This window comes from Myotis yumanensis, unplaced genomic scaffold (assembly GCF_028538775.1).
Source record: "Myotis yumanensis isolate MYYU_CA2020_CCGP unplaced genomic scaffold, mMyoYum1.0.hap1 SCAF_3, whole genome shotgun sequence".
NCBI lineage: Eukaryota > Metazoa > Chordata > Mammalia > Chiroptera > Vespertilionidae > Myotis > Myotis yumanensis.
The window spans coordinates 90,283,564-90,301,901 of NW_027223754.1; the positions used below are offsets into that span (position 1 = coordinate 90,283,564).

Below are 18,338 nucleotides of genomic sequence, written 5' to 3' on the forward strand. Positions count from 1 at the left end.
GACACTGAGACGCGGGGCCTCTTAGGGCAGGGCTGAGGATCAACCATAGATGTTTGCTCTGCCCTGTTGATTCCCTGAGACCTCGCCCCACCCATGCTGTGCACAGAGGCTTTTGCATATGAAAGGCCTGGCCCTTTGCAATCTGAAAATTACCTAACAAACTGCAGCTGGGTCAGAGAGACCCAGAACTCCCAAAAGAAGGCCCAAGGCCCCACAGCAGCTTGCATTGCTTCACAGCTGGGCCTCATCTGGACACCTCCAAACCCCAAACAAAGAAGAGGAATCTGCAGATCTCTCCATAGCTCCTGCTGGGTAGCCTCAGGCAGAGGCTAAATTAGCACCTCCTTAGATCCAAGAGCCAGTGTACCCAGTGGTCAGAGTGGGACCATCCAGATTACAACTCCTCAGATCCATAAGGGACACACTTAGGGGGCAGACTCAGTGAACACCAAAGCCCACTGAAGCAAGTCTTGCCTCATAAGGGTGTCTTCAGCACAGAAGTTCTCCCACTGTAGACACAGCTGATTCTCACAGCCAATTGGCCTGGAGGTCAATTCCTCCCAGTGATACCAACAACAATCAAAGCTTAACTACAACAAGACTGTGCACAAAGCCCACAAAGGGGTGCACCAAGAATGTCCACCTCAGGTAATTGGGGAGGCTGAGCCACTGGGCCCTATAGGACACCTAGCACACAAAGCCACTCTAACAATACAAGGAAGCATAAAAAATGCAGAGACAAAGAAACAGGTCACAAATGACAGAAATGGAGGAAAGCAAACGACTGGATATAGAGTTCAAAACCACGGTTATAAGGTTTTTCAAGAACTGTCTAGAAGCCGCTGATAAATTTAGTAAGACCCTCAAAAAGTCTTTTGAGGCCACCAATAAATGTAGTGAGACCCTCAAGAAATTTAGTGAGACCCTCGAGGTTATGAAAAAGGACCAACTAGAAATTAAGCATACACTGACTGAAATGACGGATATTATGCAGAGTGCCAACAGCAGACTAGAGGATCACAAGAATCAAGTCAAAGATTTGAAATACGAAGAAGCAAAAAACACCCAACCCGAAAAGCAAAGTGAAAAAAGAATCCAAAAATATGAAGGTAGTGTAAGGAGCTTCTGGGACAGCTTCAAGCATACCAACATCCGAATTATAGGGGTGCCAGAAGAAGAGAGAGAGCAAGATATTGAAAACCTATTTGAAGAAATAATGACAGAAAACTTCCCCCACCTGGTGAAAGAAATAGACTTACAGGTCCAGGAAGCGCAGAGAACCCCAAACAAAAGGAATCCAAAGAGGACCACACCAAGATACATCATCATTAAAATGCCAAGAGCAAAAGACAAAGAGAGAATCTTAAAAGCAGCAAGAGAAAGACAGTCAGTTACCTACAAGGGAGTACCCATACGACTGTCAGTTGATTTCTCAACAGAAACTATGCAGGCCAGAAGGGAGTGGCAAGAAATATTCAAAGTGATGAATGCCAAGAACCTACAACCAAGATTACTTTATCCAGCAAAGCTATCATTCAGAATTGAAGGTCAGATAAAGAGCTTCACAGATAAGGAAAAGCTAAAGGAGTTCATCACCACCAAACCAGGATTATGTGAAAAGCTGAAAGGTATCCTTTAAGAAGAGGAAGAAGAAGAAAAAGGTAAAGATACAAATTATGAACAACAAATACACATCTATCAACACGTGAATCTAAAATTCAAGTGAATAAAAAATCTGATGAACATTATAAACTGGTGAATATAGTAGAATCAGGGGCATAGAAAGGGAGTGGACTGACTATTCTTGTGGGGTGAAGGGGTGTGGGGGATGCAGGAAGAGACTGGACAAAAATCGTACACCTATAGATGAGGACAGTGGGGGGGTAAGGGCAGAGGGTGGGATGGGAACCGGGTGGAGGGGAGCTATGGGGGGAAAAAAGAGGAACAACTGTAATAATCTGAACAATAAAGATTTAATTTAAAAAATAATAAAATGAAAGATTGAAGAGGAAAAAAAAGACATATATTTTAAATCCATGAACTGAAGCTTAATAATAATAATAATAATAATATCAAGTGATATGAAAAAATGGCAAATAAAGTTTTAAAACATAATAGAGAACTGAAATGCATAAATATGTCACAATTTATATACTGTATATGAGGCCCCTAGAACCATAAGAAATGCAAAAAATTCACTGTTAATAATTCATTCTCGAATTGTTCCCCTTAAAAGTCAATTTGCCCCTTGTGGTGCATGTGCCTCACTTTGGGAACCACTTCATTAAAGAAAAATGATGTCAGTTAAACTTTAAGTTAAGCATCCAGGCAAACTTAGAGAGAGAACAGATTATGTGCTGAAAGACCTTGAAGTTGCATTTGTGTGTTTTGTTTATAAATCTGAGTTTGAGAATTTATCAAAAGAATTTGTAAACCTGAATTTGTTTCTTTGTACACAATGTTTTGAATCTAGAGAGGCTAACAGCTGTTCTTGTTACACAAGCCTCAGTTATCATTTCTCTTGCTTCATATTCTTCCATGTATTGTGACACATCAGTCTTCTTAGAAATATGACTAGGAGTTTCTTAAAGTTCAGAGCTGAGGCTGGGGATTTGCAACTAAAGCATTCCTTCCTCCCATTTCTTAAAATACTGAGGTCAGAAAAGATCAGGGTCCTGCCCAGCCGGTATAGCTCAATGGTTGAGCATCGAACTGTGATCCAAGAGGTCAGGGCACATGCTCAAGTTGCAGGCTCAATCCCTGATGTGGGCGTGCAGGAGGCAACTGATCAATGATTCTCTCATTATTGATGTTTCTGTCTCTCTCTCCCTCTCCCTTCCTCTCTGAAATCCATAAAAATATTAAAAAGAGTACTAGCTGGTTTGGCTCAGTAGATAGAGCGTCAGCATGCAGACTAAACAGTCCCAGGTTTGATTCCAGTCAAGGGCAAATGCCCCGGTTGCATGCTCGATTCCCAGTAGGGGATGTGCAGGAGGCAGCTGATCAATGATTCTCTCATCATTGATGTTTCTATCTCTCTCCCTCTCTGAACTCAATAAATACATAGAAAAGAAAAGAAAAGATTAGGGTCCTTAGGCATTTACAGGCACTTAACCCACTTAGTTCCTGGGTGGAGAGAATGTTCCATTGTTTGGTAGCCATTGAAGCCTCTTTTCATAATTTATAAACAAACAAGAATAATTCTCTGAAGTCTGCAGGCAGATTAACAGAATCTGAAATGATGATTAGTCAAAACTAAAAGTCAGATCAGAGAGAACCAAGATGGCGACATAAGTAAACACCTGTACTTGCCGCCTCCCACAACCACATCAAAATTACAATTAAAATACAGAACAGCCATCATCCATAACTGCTGGAAAGCTGCAGAATGGAAGTCCTACAACTAGAGAAGTAAAGAAGAAAGCACACTGAGACTGGTAGGAAGTGTGGAGGCATGGAACAGGTGTTTTTTTAATCAGGAGGGAGATTGTCTCTGTGGAGGCCACCCAGAGGAGCAAGGGGTCCCAGCCCCACACCAGACCCCCAGCCCAGGTTCCAGAGCTGGGATAAAAAGTCCCCATAACCATGGGCTTTAAAAACCAGTGCGGATTGGAGCTCAGTGACACAGAGGCTGCTAAACTGAATTTACAAGGTCTTCCTTCCTCTGAGCTCTAGCACCAGGGCAAGGCTCTGGGGGACACATTTGTCTGGCATGGGGGCAGGAACTTAGAGGTGGCTTTCTCTCAGAGGGAGGTGCTCACAGGCATCATTGCTCCTATGCTGGGACCTCCCCAGTTGCAGGGCTGACTGGCAGCCACTTCTGTTTGCTCCACCCTGGTGATTCCCTAAGACCCCACCTCATCCAGTTTACAACCCCAGGAAAGCTGCCTGCAGTGGATTTTGCATATGAATGGCCTGTCCTTGAAAATCTCAAATAAGCTGCAGCTGGATCAAGGGGCCACAAACCTATCAATAAAAAACCTAACATCTGGCACCAGCACCAGCCTGCCTTGCCTCATAGCAAGGCCTCATCTGGGAACTTCCAAACCAATACAAAGAGGCAGAATCTGCAGATCTCTCTGTAGCTCCTGCTGAGTGGCCCCAGGCAGTTGGCTGACTTTGCACCTGCCTAGAGACCTAAGAGCCAGTGTACCCAGTAGTCAGTGTCAGACCATACCAGATTACAACTCTACATATCCATAAGCAACAGACTCAAGGGGAAGACTCAGTGAGCACCAAAGCCCCACTGAAGCAAGTCCTGCTCCATAGGGGTGTCTCCTGCACAGCAGCTCTCCCACTGTAGTCCCAGCTGATCCTCACAGCCAATTGGCCTGGAGGTCAATTCCTCCCAGTGACACTAACAGCAATCAAGTCTCAACTACAACTAGACTGTGCACACAGCGCACAAATGGGTCACACCTAGAGTGCCTAGCTCAGGTGACTGAGGAGGCTGAGCCACTGGGCCCTATAGGACACATACTACACAAGGCCACTCTACCAACTCAAGGAGACATAGCAACTCTCCCCAATACATAGAAATAAACACAGGGAAGCAGCCAAAATGCAGAAACAAAGAAAAATGTCACAAATGAAAGAAATGGAAGAAAGCAAACTACTGGATATAGAGTCCAAAACCACAGTTACTAGTATAAGGTTACTCAAGAATCTTCTAGGAACCTCAAAGGACTTAGTACAACTTTCAAGGATCTTAGTGAGAATGCCAAACACATGGAAAAAGACCAGTCAGAAACTAAGCATACACTGACTGAAATAAAGAATAATATACAGGGTTTCAACAGTAAAGTAGAAAATTTTGAGAAATCAATGATTTGAAATATGAGGAAGCAAAAAACACCCAACCAGAAGAGCAAAAAGAAATAAGAATCCAGAAATATGAGGATAATGTAGAGAGCTTCTGGTACAACTTCAAGTGTACCAATATTTGCAGTATGAGGGTGCCAGAAGAAGAGAGAGGGCAAGATATTGAAAACCTATTTGAAGAAATAATAATGGAAAACTTACCCTACCTGGTGAAAGAAATAGACTTATAAGTCCAGGAAGTACAGAGAGTCTTAAACAAGAGGAAACGAAAGAGGACCAGACCAAGACACATCATAATTAAAATTCCAAGTATTAAAGAAAAAGAGAGAATCTTAAAAGCAGCAAGAGAAAAGCAATTAGTTACCTACAAGGGAATGCACATATGACTGTCAGCTGATTTCTCAACAGAAATTATGCAGGCCAGAAGGGAGTGGCAAGAAATATTCAAAGTGATGAATAGCAAGAATCTACAACCAAGATTACTCTACCCAGCAAAGCTATCATTTAGAATTGAAGGTCAGATAAAGAGCTTAACAGACACACACAAAAAAAGCTAAAGGAGTTAGTTCATCACCATGAAACCAGTTTTATATGAAATGTTGAAGGTTATTCTTTAAGAAGAGGAAGAAGAAAAAGATAAAAAATATGAACCAAAAAAATGGCAACAAATACCTATCAACAATTGAATTTAAAAATCAAAATAAATGAGTAAGAAATCTAATGAACACAATAAACTGGTGAATAAAATAGAATCAGAGGCATGGAAATGGAACAGACTGACGATCTCAGAGAGAAGGAGGGTGGGGGGATGGGAAGAGATTAAACAAAGATTTTATATCCATATATGCATTACCTATGGACACAGACAATAGGATGGTGAAGGCCTGGGCCCGGGTGGGAACCGGGTGGAAGGGAGGAATGGGGTGGGGGGGAGGGGATGAGGGACATCTGTAATCTCAACAATAAAGATTAAAAAAAAAAGTCAGGTCAGTCACTGAACCAGTATTCTCAAAGTATTGTCTGTAAGGTCAAAGCTATTTTCATAATATTAACATATTATTTGCCCTTTGTACTCTCATTTTTTAACAAACGTACTGATGGAATGCAGAAGTAGAAATGAAGACGCAACTGTCTTCTTCTATTAATCAGATTTGCAAAAATGAAAAACAGTTCCACTTTCTGCCTATTTTTTTATTTTTTTAAATATTCTTTCATAATGAATGTTACTTATAGTAAGGTAATAAATTTATTACTATTTTGATGAATTAATATTTTTTAATTTTCTTGGTTTTAATTTTTAATATGATAAATATCACTAAATGCAACCTATTGATGCTGGAGGAATTAATGGGCCAGATTTCTCAGACATGAATGGAAATGAGGCTCTTGCAATATCTTCAGAAAATGAACTTTCTAAGATTTCATGGGAAGATGGGATCTGGAAAATTATTTTATTTTTGTGGAGTTACGTTTCTCAGGTTCCAAAGTCCCCTGCCCCTTAAGCCAGTCCTGGGAAAGGTGCAGCGGGGAGGTCAGTAAAGCCAGAAATAGGGCAAGTGTCCAGAGCTTCTGCTCCATGTTGCAGCCAGGTGTAGTTCAGTATTTAGGCCAGATTAAAGGCTAGTAGTCCATGTGTGGAGCCCCACCTGGCCGTGAGCCATGTGGCCGCAGGGGAGTGTGCCCTGCAATAGGAGTCCCAGGAGCCAGGTACCTGGGAGCCAAGAGAAAGTGGCTTCTTTGTTTAGAAGTTATATATTTAGATCTTATGCTTCCATGCCTGTTTCCAGGTGTGATTGATATGCAAGCATTTTCCCACATCACTCAGACCTTACTGGATATGAGTCTAAACTGCCTTTGTCTAGTCCAGTGGTTCTCAACCTTCTGGCCCTTTAAATACAGTTCCTCGTGTTGTGACCCAACCATAAAATTATTTTCGTTGCTACTTCATAACTGTAATGTTGCTACTGTTATGAATCGTAATATAAATATCTGATATGCAGGATGGTCTTAGGTGACCCCCGTGAAAGGGTCATTCGACTGCCAAAGGGGTTGCGACCCACAGGTTGAGAACCACTGGTCTAGTCCCTTCTCCCATCAATCAGCAGGGAACAGACTTGGAGAGTGTTAAATGCAGCTTTTTGGAAAAGCTGTATCAAGGGCACACCTCTATTATCTGGTCCCCTCTTTCATGCCTTTCCTGTTAAATAATAACCAGGTTATTACAACGCATCACTATGGGATTCTTCAATAATTTTTAAAAGTAAAGGGAACCAAAGACCCAAAAGTTGGAGAACTGCTGATTTAAACAAACAAACAAAACAAAACAAGAGGTGCAAATTCCAGTCTCAGCCTTTTCACATCTATAAAAGGATTAGGATATAAAGGTATTTGCCTCCATTTAAATATTTGAGCTGAAGTCATTACTTTTCTGGAATTTCTTTTCAAAATTCTGAATTTATCAATAATTTTGAAACACTGCAGTTTTATAGTATAAAATAGCCTTCAAAATAGGGTCAACTTCTGTATAATGTAGAAGTAAGTTTATTTGATTTGTTTATTATGCTCCATCTGATTTCAGAAACTTATCACACAAGCTTGCAAAAATATACATAATAAAAATAAAAGTGAACGCCGAAACCGGTTTGGCTCAGTGGATAGAGCATCGGCCTGTGGACCGAAAGGTCTCAGGTTCGATTCCGGTCAAGGGCATGTGCCTGGGTTGCGGGCACATCCCCAGTGGGAGATGTGCAGGAGGCAGCTGATCGATGTTTCTCTCTCATTGATGTTTCTAACTCTCTATCTCTCTCCCTTCCTCTCTGTAAAAAATCAATAAAATATATTTTTAAAAGAATAAATAAATAAATAAAAGTGAACATAAAAATTGGAGACAAGGCCAGGGAAAATATTTGTGTGTGTGTGTGTGTGTGTTCTCTTGTCATGGTCATGTAAAGATGGACCAGATATGTTACACATGATGTCTTCCTCTGTTTAGCCTCTTCTATGGTAAAAGAACTGCCCTCGGTAGGCCCTGATGAAAAAGTGGAGGTAGTCTTGTGACTATTTTCTTTTAGTATTTATTAGTTGAACTGAGATTGGATGCTTCGCCCAGTGACTGGCTAGGGGCCTCATATGGACTAGCAGGGTCCTTGCAAGAAAAGATGTGTAGGCTGGTCAGATTCCTGCCTGAATTTGAACCTGGAAATATTAAGAGAGAAAGCCAGTGGTTAGAAAATGAAGCTGAAAGGTTACGTTAGAGAGAGAGAGACTGAGATGGCTACAAGCAAGCTCCAGTTGTGAAGAGACAGAAGTTGAGTTTTCAAAAAAGACTAGTTGGTTGAGAAAGGATAATAGATTGCATTTGGAGAAAAAAACTGAGATGCCAGGAGAGAGGCCCTGATCCTGCAAGAGAGACAGAGGGTGGTGAGTGCAGCTTCAGTGGCCAGTAGCTCTCTCATATGGTCTCTGTCTCTTTACAATAAACCCTCTCTTCTTCACTGGTTTGATTTCCTGGCAACCAAAAGAGCCTGAGTGAAACCTAGAATAGCACAAGTATATAGATTATAAAGTCTAGCACAGGTTGTATGATTAAGACTTTGATTCTGAATTACCTGGTAGCCAAGGCAAAAAGGAGACCCAGTTAATTATGAAACTGTATAACAAAAAGAAAGCAGCTCCCAGCCAGTGTGGCTCAGTGGTTGAGCATCAACCTATGTATGAACCAGGAGGTCACAGTTCCGATTCCCAACCAGGGCATATGCCCAGGTTGCAGGCTTAATCCCCAGTGTATGGCATGCAGGAGGCAGCTGATCAATGGTTCTCTATCATCATTGATGTTTCTATCTCTCCCTCTCCCTTCCTCTCTAAAATCAATAAAAATATATTTTAAAAAATAAAAAGAAAGCAATTTTAAAGGTAGTAATAGTTTTCTAACACTGAATTTAAAGTCAATCAACCTCTTAAGTATTAAATATTAAAAATAGAATTACCATGTGATCCAGTAATACCACTTATGAGTATATACCCAAAAGAATTCAAAGCAGGATCTGGAAGAGAGATTTGCACATTCATGTTCATTGTAACATTATACAAATAGCCAAGAGGTAAAAGCAACCCAAGTTTCCATTGTCAGAAGAATGGCTAGAAAAAGTGTGGTATGTGTATATAATGGAATATTGTGCAGCCTTAAACAAGAAAGAAATTGTCTCATGCTTCAATAGTGATGAACCTCAAGGACATTTTGCTAAGTGAAATGAGCCAGTCACAAAAGGATAAATAGTGTATGATTCCACTCAGAAGCAGTATCTAAAATAGTTAAAATCATAGAAACAAAAATTAGAAAGGTGATTGCCAAGGGCTGGAGGGGGGTGGGCATTAGTGTTTAGTGGGTATAGAGTTTGTTTTGTAAGATGAAAACATCACAACAATGTGTATATACTTAACACTACTGAACTATATACTTAGAAATGATTAAGATGATAATTTAATGTTATCTATTTTTACCACAATTAATTAAAATAATCAATCACCCTCATGTAAATTAATAATCGAGACACTAAGCAATATATTTGGCAATATCCTGAACATTTTAAAGCAGATCAGAAATGGATTTATATGGAAATATAAAATGAGCAATTTACCAATATAGCACCTCTCAAAAAGATTTTGGCTTTAGATCAGTTTCTTTTATGGAGGCAGATGAAGAAAGATGACCTCTGTTCCCACGCAGAAATGTAGGACCTTTGAGTTTATGAAACTTTTTATGTTTGTATCTCCTCTCTTCACTTTATGGCTTTTTGTAGGCACACATGTAAGAGTACCTGAATACTTTTGCTGGGCAGTTAAGCAGATGACAACCTTCCTTCCTTCATTCTTTATTGTATTTGGGCTGAGTTAAGAGGTCCTGTTTAGTTTTTGTATGACCTTGCTGATTGGTTTGTGATGTACTTTTTTTCTGAGAGGAGAGGAAAACCTATATAGAGACTCTAACTTAGTTTTCTTCATAAAACTTCGGTTTATCAAGTATTAAATCAATTTATATGCTCTGATATGTAGCAAATATGACAAATAATCAGTAGTTAATAATCTAATTTAAATTATATTTTTATTCCCCAAAGTAGTGCTATATTTTAAGAAATAAGAGATCATTGGCAAACTTTCAACTAAAGTAAGAAATTGAAATCACTCTTTAAGTGTAGGTATCATGGTTCTATTATTAGAATTCTTTAGGATCTATTTTATTGAACCTTAATAGGTGAGAAGGTGGACCTTGCTTAGAACTGTGTAGCAGCATTCCTTTATTGTAAACTCAGAGTGGAGAGTCAAGGTAACCATGGGGATAGCAGAGGAGTCAAGCTCATTGCCTTTTAATTTAATTATTGTTGACTAGAGGCCCAGTGCATGAATTCGTGCACCAGTGGGGTCCATCTGCCTGGCCTGTGAGATCGGGCTGAAACTGGCTCTCCAACATCTCCCGAGGGGTCCTGAATTACAAGAGGGCACAGGCCAGACCAAGGGACCCCACTGGTGCATGATTGGGTCCAGGGAGGGATGCAGGGTGGTTGGCCAGCCAGGGAGGGACCTCGGGAGGGCTCCAGGGCATGTCTGGCCTATCTTGCTCAGTCCTGATCAGCTGGACCCCAGCCGCAAGCTAACCTACCACCTACCAGTTGGGGCGTCTTCCCCCTGGTGGTCAGTGCATGTCATAGTGACTGATTGACCGGTCGACTCTCTGCCCCCGGTGGTCAGTGCACATCATAGCGAGTGGTTAAATGGCCTTAGCATATCATTAGCACATTACCCTTTGATTAGTTGAGCAGACAACTGGACAGTTAGCACATTAGGCTTTTATTATATAGGATTGTTTAAAAGTTCTTATATTTTGCAGTGGTTAAATATTACTTTGAAAAGAGAAAGAGAGGAGAACAGATTGGTGGACACAGACAAGGGAAGGGAAGGGGACGGGGAGGGAGAGGGAGAGGGAGGAAGGAAAGGAAGGAAGGGAAGGGGAGGGGAGGGGAGGGGAGGGGAGGGGAGGGAGGGGAGGGGAGGGGAGGGAAGGGAAGGGAAGGGAAGGGAGGGAGGGAGGGAGGGAGGGAAGGAAGGAAGAGGAAAGGAGGAGAGAGAGAGAAAGAGAGAGGAAGGGAGGGAGGGAGGAAGGGAGGGAGGGAGGAAAAGAAAGAAAGTATAAGAAAGAAACAAAAAGAAAGAAAGAAGAAAAAAGAAACGAAACGAAACTTGGCCCACGTGGGGGCTGCTCTGTGCCCCTGGGCCTTACTGTGCTCCTGGTTCTTGCCTGGTTTCCTGGATCCAACCAGAGCTACACCACAGTACTATGTATCCTAGTCTTCTGTTCCATTACTTCCCGAGTTTCACAGAATAATCTAGGACATCTCTGGGAGCTTGTGATGGGTTGGAGTCTAAGGAGGACTAGAAAAGAAATCCATACCTTTCATTTGAGTGGAAACATGACTGGTAACAGCTCTTTACATTGGAGCTTAACCAGACTTGCCATTTTTTTTCTTTTCTTCTTTTTTTCTTAATTTGATCTGAAACATGCTTTCTATCTTTCCTTCTAAATCTTAAGAACAGAATAGTACCTTATTCTGTCTTTGGATTGTGTTACATGTCCTATGTAACTGAGCACCCTACCTATAACTATCACAAACAAGATTAATGGGTCCATAGTGTTTCTCCCAGGAATTGATACCACTATTTTTCAGTTTTAGTCCAAAAGTAGCACCTGTAAATATGTCTTTTTTACTCAAAGTTTATCAAGTAATAGAAAAACAATTCCATTTATAGAAGTTAATAAGAAACTAAAAATGATCTTAAAAAGAAATATGTGAAACTTAGTTGAAGGAATTTGCTAATTATACATAAAATACTTAAATGTCAATTATTTCTGAATTTAAAGATTTAGTGCAATTCTAGTCAAAATTCTTAAAATGTGATTTTTTGTTACTAAAAATAGATTATTATAATGACCATATACCATAATTTTTAAGAAGAGAAATTAGGAGGCATATAGCTTCTATGTTAATACATTTTATATATACAAGGATTGAATCATTTTTAAATTTATTGTTGACAATATTGGTGTCCCCCATCTCCCCCTCTTTGCTCCCTCTCCTCATGATTGAATTATTTTTTGCTCTAACCAATGTTTTTTTTTATTGAATTTATCAGGGTGACATTGGTTAATAAAAACATATAGGTTTCAAGTGTACAATTCAGTAAAACATCATCTGTACACTGCATCATGTGCTCATCACCCATAGTCAAGTCTCTTTCCAACTCCATCCTTCCCCACTTTGCCCACTTCCACCTCCCCCAACCCCTTTCCTCTGTCTATTACCACCCTGTTGTCCATGTCTATGTGTTATATACAGAAGTTGGCAAAAGTAGGTTTACAGTTGTGAGGACACTAAACAGTTTATTCTTGTATTATTGCTTATTAATTATTGTATTATTTTCCATATGAATAACTCTAAACCTACTTTTGCCAACCCCTGTACATATATTGTTTTGCTTAATCCCTTCATCTTTTTTCACCCAGTCCTCCAACCCCTCTCCCCTCTGATAGCTTAGTCTGCTCTGTGTATCCATGCTTCTGTTTCTATTTTATTTGTTAAATTATTTTGTTCATTAGATTCCACGTATAAGTGAGATTGTATGGTATTTGTCTTTCTCAGACTGGCTTATTTCACTTAGCATAATAATTTCATGTTGTCTCAAAAGGTAAGATTTTCTTCCTTTTTTGACAGCCAAGTAGTACAGTTTTTTTATGTAAATGCAGCACAGATTTCAGAAAGGAAGGGAGAGGGAGAGGGAGAGAGAGATAGAGACATCAATGATGAGAGAGGATCATTAATCGGCTGCCTCCTGCATGCCCCATATACTGGGGATCAAGCCTGCAACCCAGGCATGTGCCCTTGACAGATTCAAACTCGGGACCAACCCTTCAGTTTTTAGGCAGATGCTTTATCCACTGAGCCAAACCTGCTAGGGCTAGCACAGCTTTTTTTATCCATCCATTTCTTGGGTATATTCCCAGAAGTGGGAACGCTTAGTCAAAAGATAGTTCCATTTTTAATTGTTTGAGGAAACTCTATACTGTTTTCCATAGTGGCTGCACCAGTCTGCATTCCCACTAACAGTACATGAGGATTCCCTTTTCTTCACATCCTTGCCAGCACTTGTTGTTTGTTGATTTATTGATGATAGCCATTCTGACAGGTGTGAAGTGATATCTCATTGTGGTTTTATATTGCATTTTTGGGCTAATAAACTTTTTAGAGTGTTAAAATTTCTTAAATTCTATTTTTATCTAAATAATAGCAATTTAAAAATATGCAGGACACACCTGTTCCCAGGGCTGGTCATTAGCAAGAGGGAGGAAACTGTTTCTGAAATGTCTTGGAGTCTCCCTGGTGTCCAGTGGGTCTCAAGTCTCTGGAAGGTACGGGTCCTTCCCAGAAGCATCAGCTAATCGACTCCCGTTACCAAGTCCTAAGATCCAAATGTGGTTCCCAAGTACAGGCTGTTCCTCTTCCTTCCTCTGCTCCTAAGTGTCTGTCCTTGCTCATGGATCGGTCGCAAGAAACAAACACCACGGCAGGCAGGGGCGCAGGCCAGGCCTCCATGATGTACACTTTCTCAGTTTGTAAGAAGTGGAAGATCTCTTTGGTTCTGGGGCAGACAACCATATCATCTTGACAGATAGAGAGCAAAGAGTTGTAGCCGTAGACGCAGCCAGACGTAGCCAGACGTAGCCGTCGGGCAGCATGATGGGCGGGTTGTTCTTGTTCATCATGTCGCCCAAGATCTTGCAGACCAGGCAGGAGTTGGCGCAGTGGGCCATGTGCAGGGCTGCACCAGCTTGTTCAGGGAGCGGCTGCACACGGGTAGTCGGGGCTCTTGGAGCTGCCGTCCTCCTTATAGCACTGGGGAGTCTTTATGGCCACGAGGCCGGCCTGCAGGGTGAGGGTGAGCAGAGTTGTTCCCCAGCTGGTGCAGCCGGTAGTTGTCCTTTTGGAACTGCTGGATCAGCATCCTCCACCTGGCTGGGTCTAGCAGGTCCTTGTCGGGGGAGATGTGCGTATCTGGTGGGAAGGCCAGCATGCCCATGACCCGGCGGCCTCGTCCAGCTGGCTCCCTTCGGCCTGACTGAAGTGTTTCCGTGAGTGCCTCACGGCGTCCAGTCTCTTTTTCTGCTGAGTGAGTTCAATGAACTTCTGAATCCTTAAGCTGAACTCCAGGCAACTCTTCATCTTGAGCAGCCGGGACTTGTGGCATCAGGCCCGGCAGGTGGCGGTCTCGCACCTCTCTAGAGACTCCTCCACTTCTTTGGCCTCAGAAACATCTCGATGTTCATCAAGTCCTCCATTCTGCTCTGCCGAGCCAGCTTCACCACCCGGTTGTAGTAACCGAAGAGAGTGCAGCAGGTGCTTCAACCATCAGGCGGCCCAAGCGCTTCCGCTTCCACAGGCTGGTGGCTGCCGGCTGGTCACTGCTGTGCTCCTTGAGGTGTTCAATCTTGCATTTGCACAGCTTGACGCTCTTGTTCTCGGCCTGGATGGACTCCACCACCTTCCTCTTGAGGATGCTGAGCTTCTCCACCATGCCATCCAGAAGGCTGACCACAAAGTCCATGCTAGGGCAGCTGCTCAGGGTCAGCTCCAGCTCAGCCACCACCATGGTGACATGGCTTGTCTGACCATCGATGTTTTTCTGAGCAGCTCGAAAGCATTTGTTCAGTGTTTCCTAGAGCACCTTGAGGGTCAGGTACCCCTGCACTTTCAGGGTCATGGAGAACTGGGCTGTCAACTCCTACACTGCCATCTTGATTTGCCAAAACATTAGCGGGCGCACAAACTATTTAGAAAAATTATTGGTAATGTGCAGCTAGAGCTTTAGAAGTAGTTGTACCTTTAATATCAATAATTCCATTTCTAGAAAATAATGAAACACAGATTATAATAACTGGTGTCTTAGAAATATAATAATCAGGGACTAATTAGGCAAAATATCACATAGCCATCCAATGGAATATTATGTAGCCCTTAAGTTTATGTTTTCAAAGAATGTTTAATGACCAAAAATATTCATGTGATAATGTTAAGTTAAAATGGAGAGCTACAAACAACATCAATAGTACCACTATTGCAATTTAACGTGTTTTAATGTCTGCAAGGGAAAAAATTGAAAGGCAAAATAATCAATATATTAACAGCAATTATCACTATTTGGTAGAGTTATAGACAATTTAAATTTCTTTCTTGATTGTTTCATAGCTTTTGTTTCTCGACAATAAGCATATTACTTTTATAATCAGAATAATAAACACTAAAAATAAAGCCCATTTTTTTATATATCTTTCTGAATTTGAAATTCAAGTAGACAAATTAGTAGAAATATCGAATATTTGAAAAGTATCATCAAGTTTCATTAAATAGATATACAAATAGGTCATGAACTTTGGATAAAAAGCACTTTTCTCATATCTACAGAACGTTTTCAAAATCATTAATATCTTGACCATGAATACAATCTTACTACATTTAAAAAAATAAAAATGCTTTCTCAATATAAGCCAGTAACACTAGAAATTAGCTACAAAAGGTAACCATAAATATAACTGCTTATAAATAAGAATTTTTTCTAAATAACTCTTAATTTAAAGAGAAAATCAACATATGAATAATGTTTCTGTAATACAGTATTCCTTCCTTATCTGCAGAGCATATGCTGCAAAACCCCCTGTAAATGCCAGAAACCGCTGATAGTACAAACCTGTGTATACTGTATTTTTTCCTATGCATACATACCTATTAAAAAATTGAATTTATAAATTAGGCACAAAAAGAGATTAACACTAATAACTAATAAGAAAATAGAACAACTCTAACGATACTGTAGTGAAAATTGTGTGAATGTGTTCTCAAAATCTCTTATTGTACTGTACTCACCCTTCTTCTCATGATGACGTGAGATGACAAAATGTCTACCTGATGAGACGAAATGAGGTGAATGAATGAATAGGTGCAACACACACTCCCTTTTATGTATCCCCCACAAAGAGTATATATGTGTCTTGTCGAAATTTGCTTTGAGTAAATTTGACATTCAAATTAATCTCATCAAATTGGGAAATGCCTTTCATGTATTCATTTAATCAGTATTATTGATTATCTACTGTGCTGAGGCTCTGTGCCAGGTGCCCTGGTGATGCAGGGATGAGTAAGATGCAGCCTTGAGAAGCTCATAATAAGGGGAAATAGTATAGATATTAGAAATAAAATCTTTAAACTGTTTATTTCTCTGTTAGAGGATTGACATTTATTTGTACACTGGCCACAGCCTTGCAAATTTTCAGCTATAGCACTATTGAAAGAAAAATAACTTGCATCAGGTTTATCTTCAGAATTTATCAGTATCATGACTCTAAACTTGATTCAGTTTTCTTTACATGCATACTCAAAAGATCAACTTCATAGGTAATAAGGTAAAAATTATGATATTGCACTGAGTCACAGTTATGAGCATCATCTTTAAAGAGGTACAAAAATACTGAGTTGATTGGCAAAATACTAAAATACCAAATAGAATTAGATGTAATTTTATGATGATGTTTACTTTATACAATCTGGTTTCACTGAAACATACTTATTCACTTAAAAATTTTCCTTTTGCTTAATATTTTTCTTCTTTTTTGTAGGAATTTATTTTATCAGAAGATTATAACAAGATGACTCCTGTGAAAAACTATCAAGGTAGGAATGAGAGCAGTGCTTTCATTTACCTGGACTTTGAAATGTTTCTTGATGGCTTCCACTGCCACAAGAGAGGCCTTACTTTAAAATAGTCAGGGGGAACAAAACTTCAGCAATTTGAAGTTAATGTTATCCCAGTTTTAGAAGTAAGATGCTGAGGCCTAAAGAGGTAAAGCGACTTGACATTGGTCCTTTAGCTGGTAAAGTGCAGGGCCTGACCTGGTCAGTGTGACTCTAGAACCCATAGCCTTTGTCCTTTGGTTTTCTCCTAACAGTGCAGCAGGCATGGGGAGCGGGCCCGTGTTAGAGTGAGCTGCTTCACATGAGGCTCATTTCTTTTTTGGTTAAATGTTTTAAAGGCTCAGAGTGTTTGTACTATCTAAGGGAGCGGATTGTGGTTGTATTGTATCTTCAACATTGATAGTGTACCACAGGCCATTTCTGTCCTATGGATCAGGAATAATTTTTGTTAAGGATTATCCAGACCAACAGTGTCATGGGATCATCAAAACATTAGAGGTGGACCTTTTTTTTTTTTTTTTTTTTTTTTTTAATATATTTTGTTAATTTTTTTACAGAGAGGAAGGGAGAGGGATAGAGAGTTAGAAATATCTATCAGCTGCCTCCTGCACACCTCCTACTTGGGATGTGCCCACAACCAAGGTACATGCCCTTGACCAGAATCAAACCTGGGACCCTTCAGTCTGCAGGCCGATGCTCTATCCACTGAGCCAAACTGTACAGGGGAGGAAGTGGACCTTTTAACACTTAGAGGTCATTTCGTCCAAATCTCTTGATCTCGTTCATCCTGCATGGTCATCTAGCATTTCCTCTAATACCTCCAGAGACATAGCACCCCATCCTGATTTGGGAAAATGCTATGAATTACATTCTTTAGTTTTATATTTTGAACCAAAATTTATTTCTCTATAGATTTATTCTTTAATCTTTTCACATATCACTTATCAAATACTTGTTGATCACTTATCAAGTATTTATTATCAGTCATCTACACTAATAAAAGACAAAGATGCTAATTGACCGTACCTTCGCTACACCCAAGCCACGCCCACCAGCCAATCAGAGCGACTACATGCAAATTAACTCAACCAAGATGACGGCCGGTAGCCACTGAGCTGGAGCAAGCAGGAGGCTTGGTTGCCCGGGCAATGGAGGAAGCCAAGCTTCCCACCAGCCCTGAGCAGGCTGAGGCCTCCGCTCATGGCAACAAAGTTTCAATTATAGAAGACAAATAAATCCCAGATACCTGCTTCCAGCCAGCCTCCACTGGGAGATTGGGTAGCTGGGGGTTGTGGCCAGCCTGCAAACAGCCATCAGCCCCTCACCTGGCTGGCCACACCCTCATGGGGTGACGGTCCCCGCTGGGGGGCTTGGCCAGCCTCAAACTGCCCTCACCCAGGCTGGCCACACCCTCATTGGGTGAGGGTCCCCACTGGGGGGCTTAGCCAGCCTGAAAACGGCCCTCAGCCCCTCACCCAGACTGGCCAGGCACCCCAGCAGGACCCCCCACCCTGAAGGGGCTGTGGCCAGTCTGCAAACGGCCCTCAGCCCCTCACCCAGGATGGCCAGGTACCCCAGTGGGGACCCCCACCCTGAAGGGGCTGTGGCCAGCCTGAAAACAGCCATCAGCCCCTCAACCAGGCTGGCCAGGCACCCCAGGGGGGACCCCCACCCTGATGGGGCTGTGGCCAGCCTGCAAACAGCCATCAACCCCTCACCCAGGCT

General features: G+C 41.3%; 1 protein-coding gene and 1 pseudogene across 1 annotated transcript in view; one reads left to right on the forward strand and one right to left on the reverse strand.

The window, feature by feature from the left end:
* Positions 1-18,338, forward strand: part of WDFY2 (WD repeat and FYVE domain containing 2) — a 221,229-nt gene that overhangs the window by 138,906 nt on the left and 63,985 nt on the right. The window contains exon 4 of the mRNA XM_070409110.1: positions 16,538-16,592. Within this exon, the coding sequence (XP_070265211.1) occupies positions 16,538-16,592 (55 nt within the window). The remainder of the gene's footprint in view (positions 1-16,537; positions 16,593-18,338) is intronic.
* LOC139005058 (E3 ubiquitin-protein transferase MAEA pseudogene) lies at positions 13,320-14,661 on the reverse strand (annotated as a pseudogene).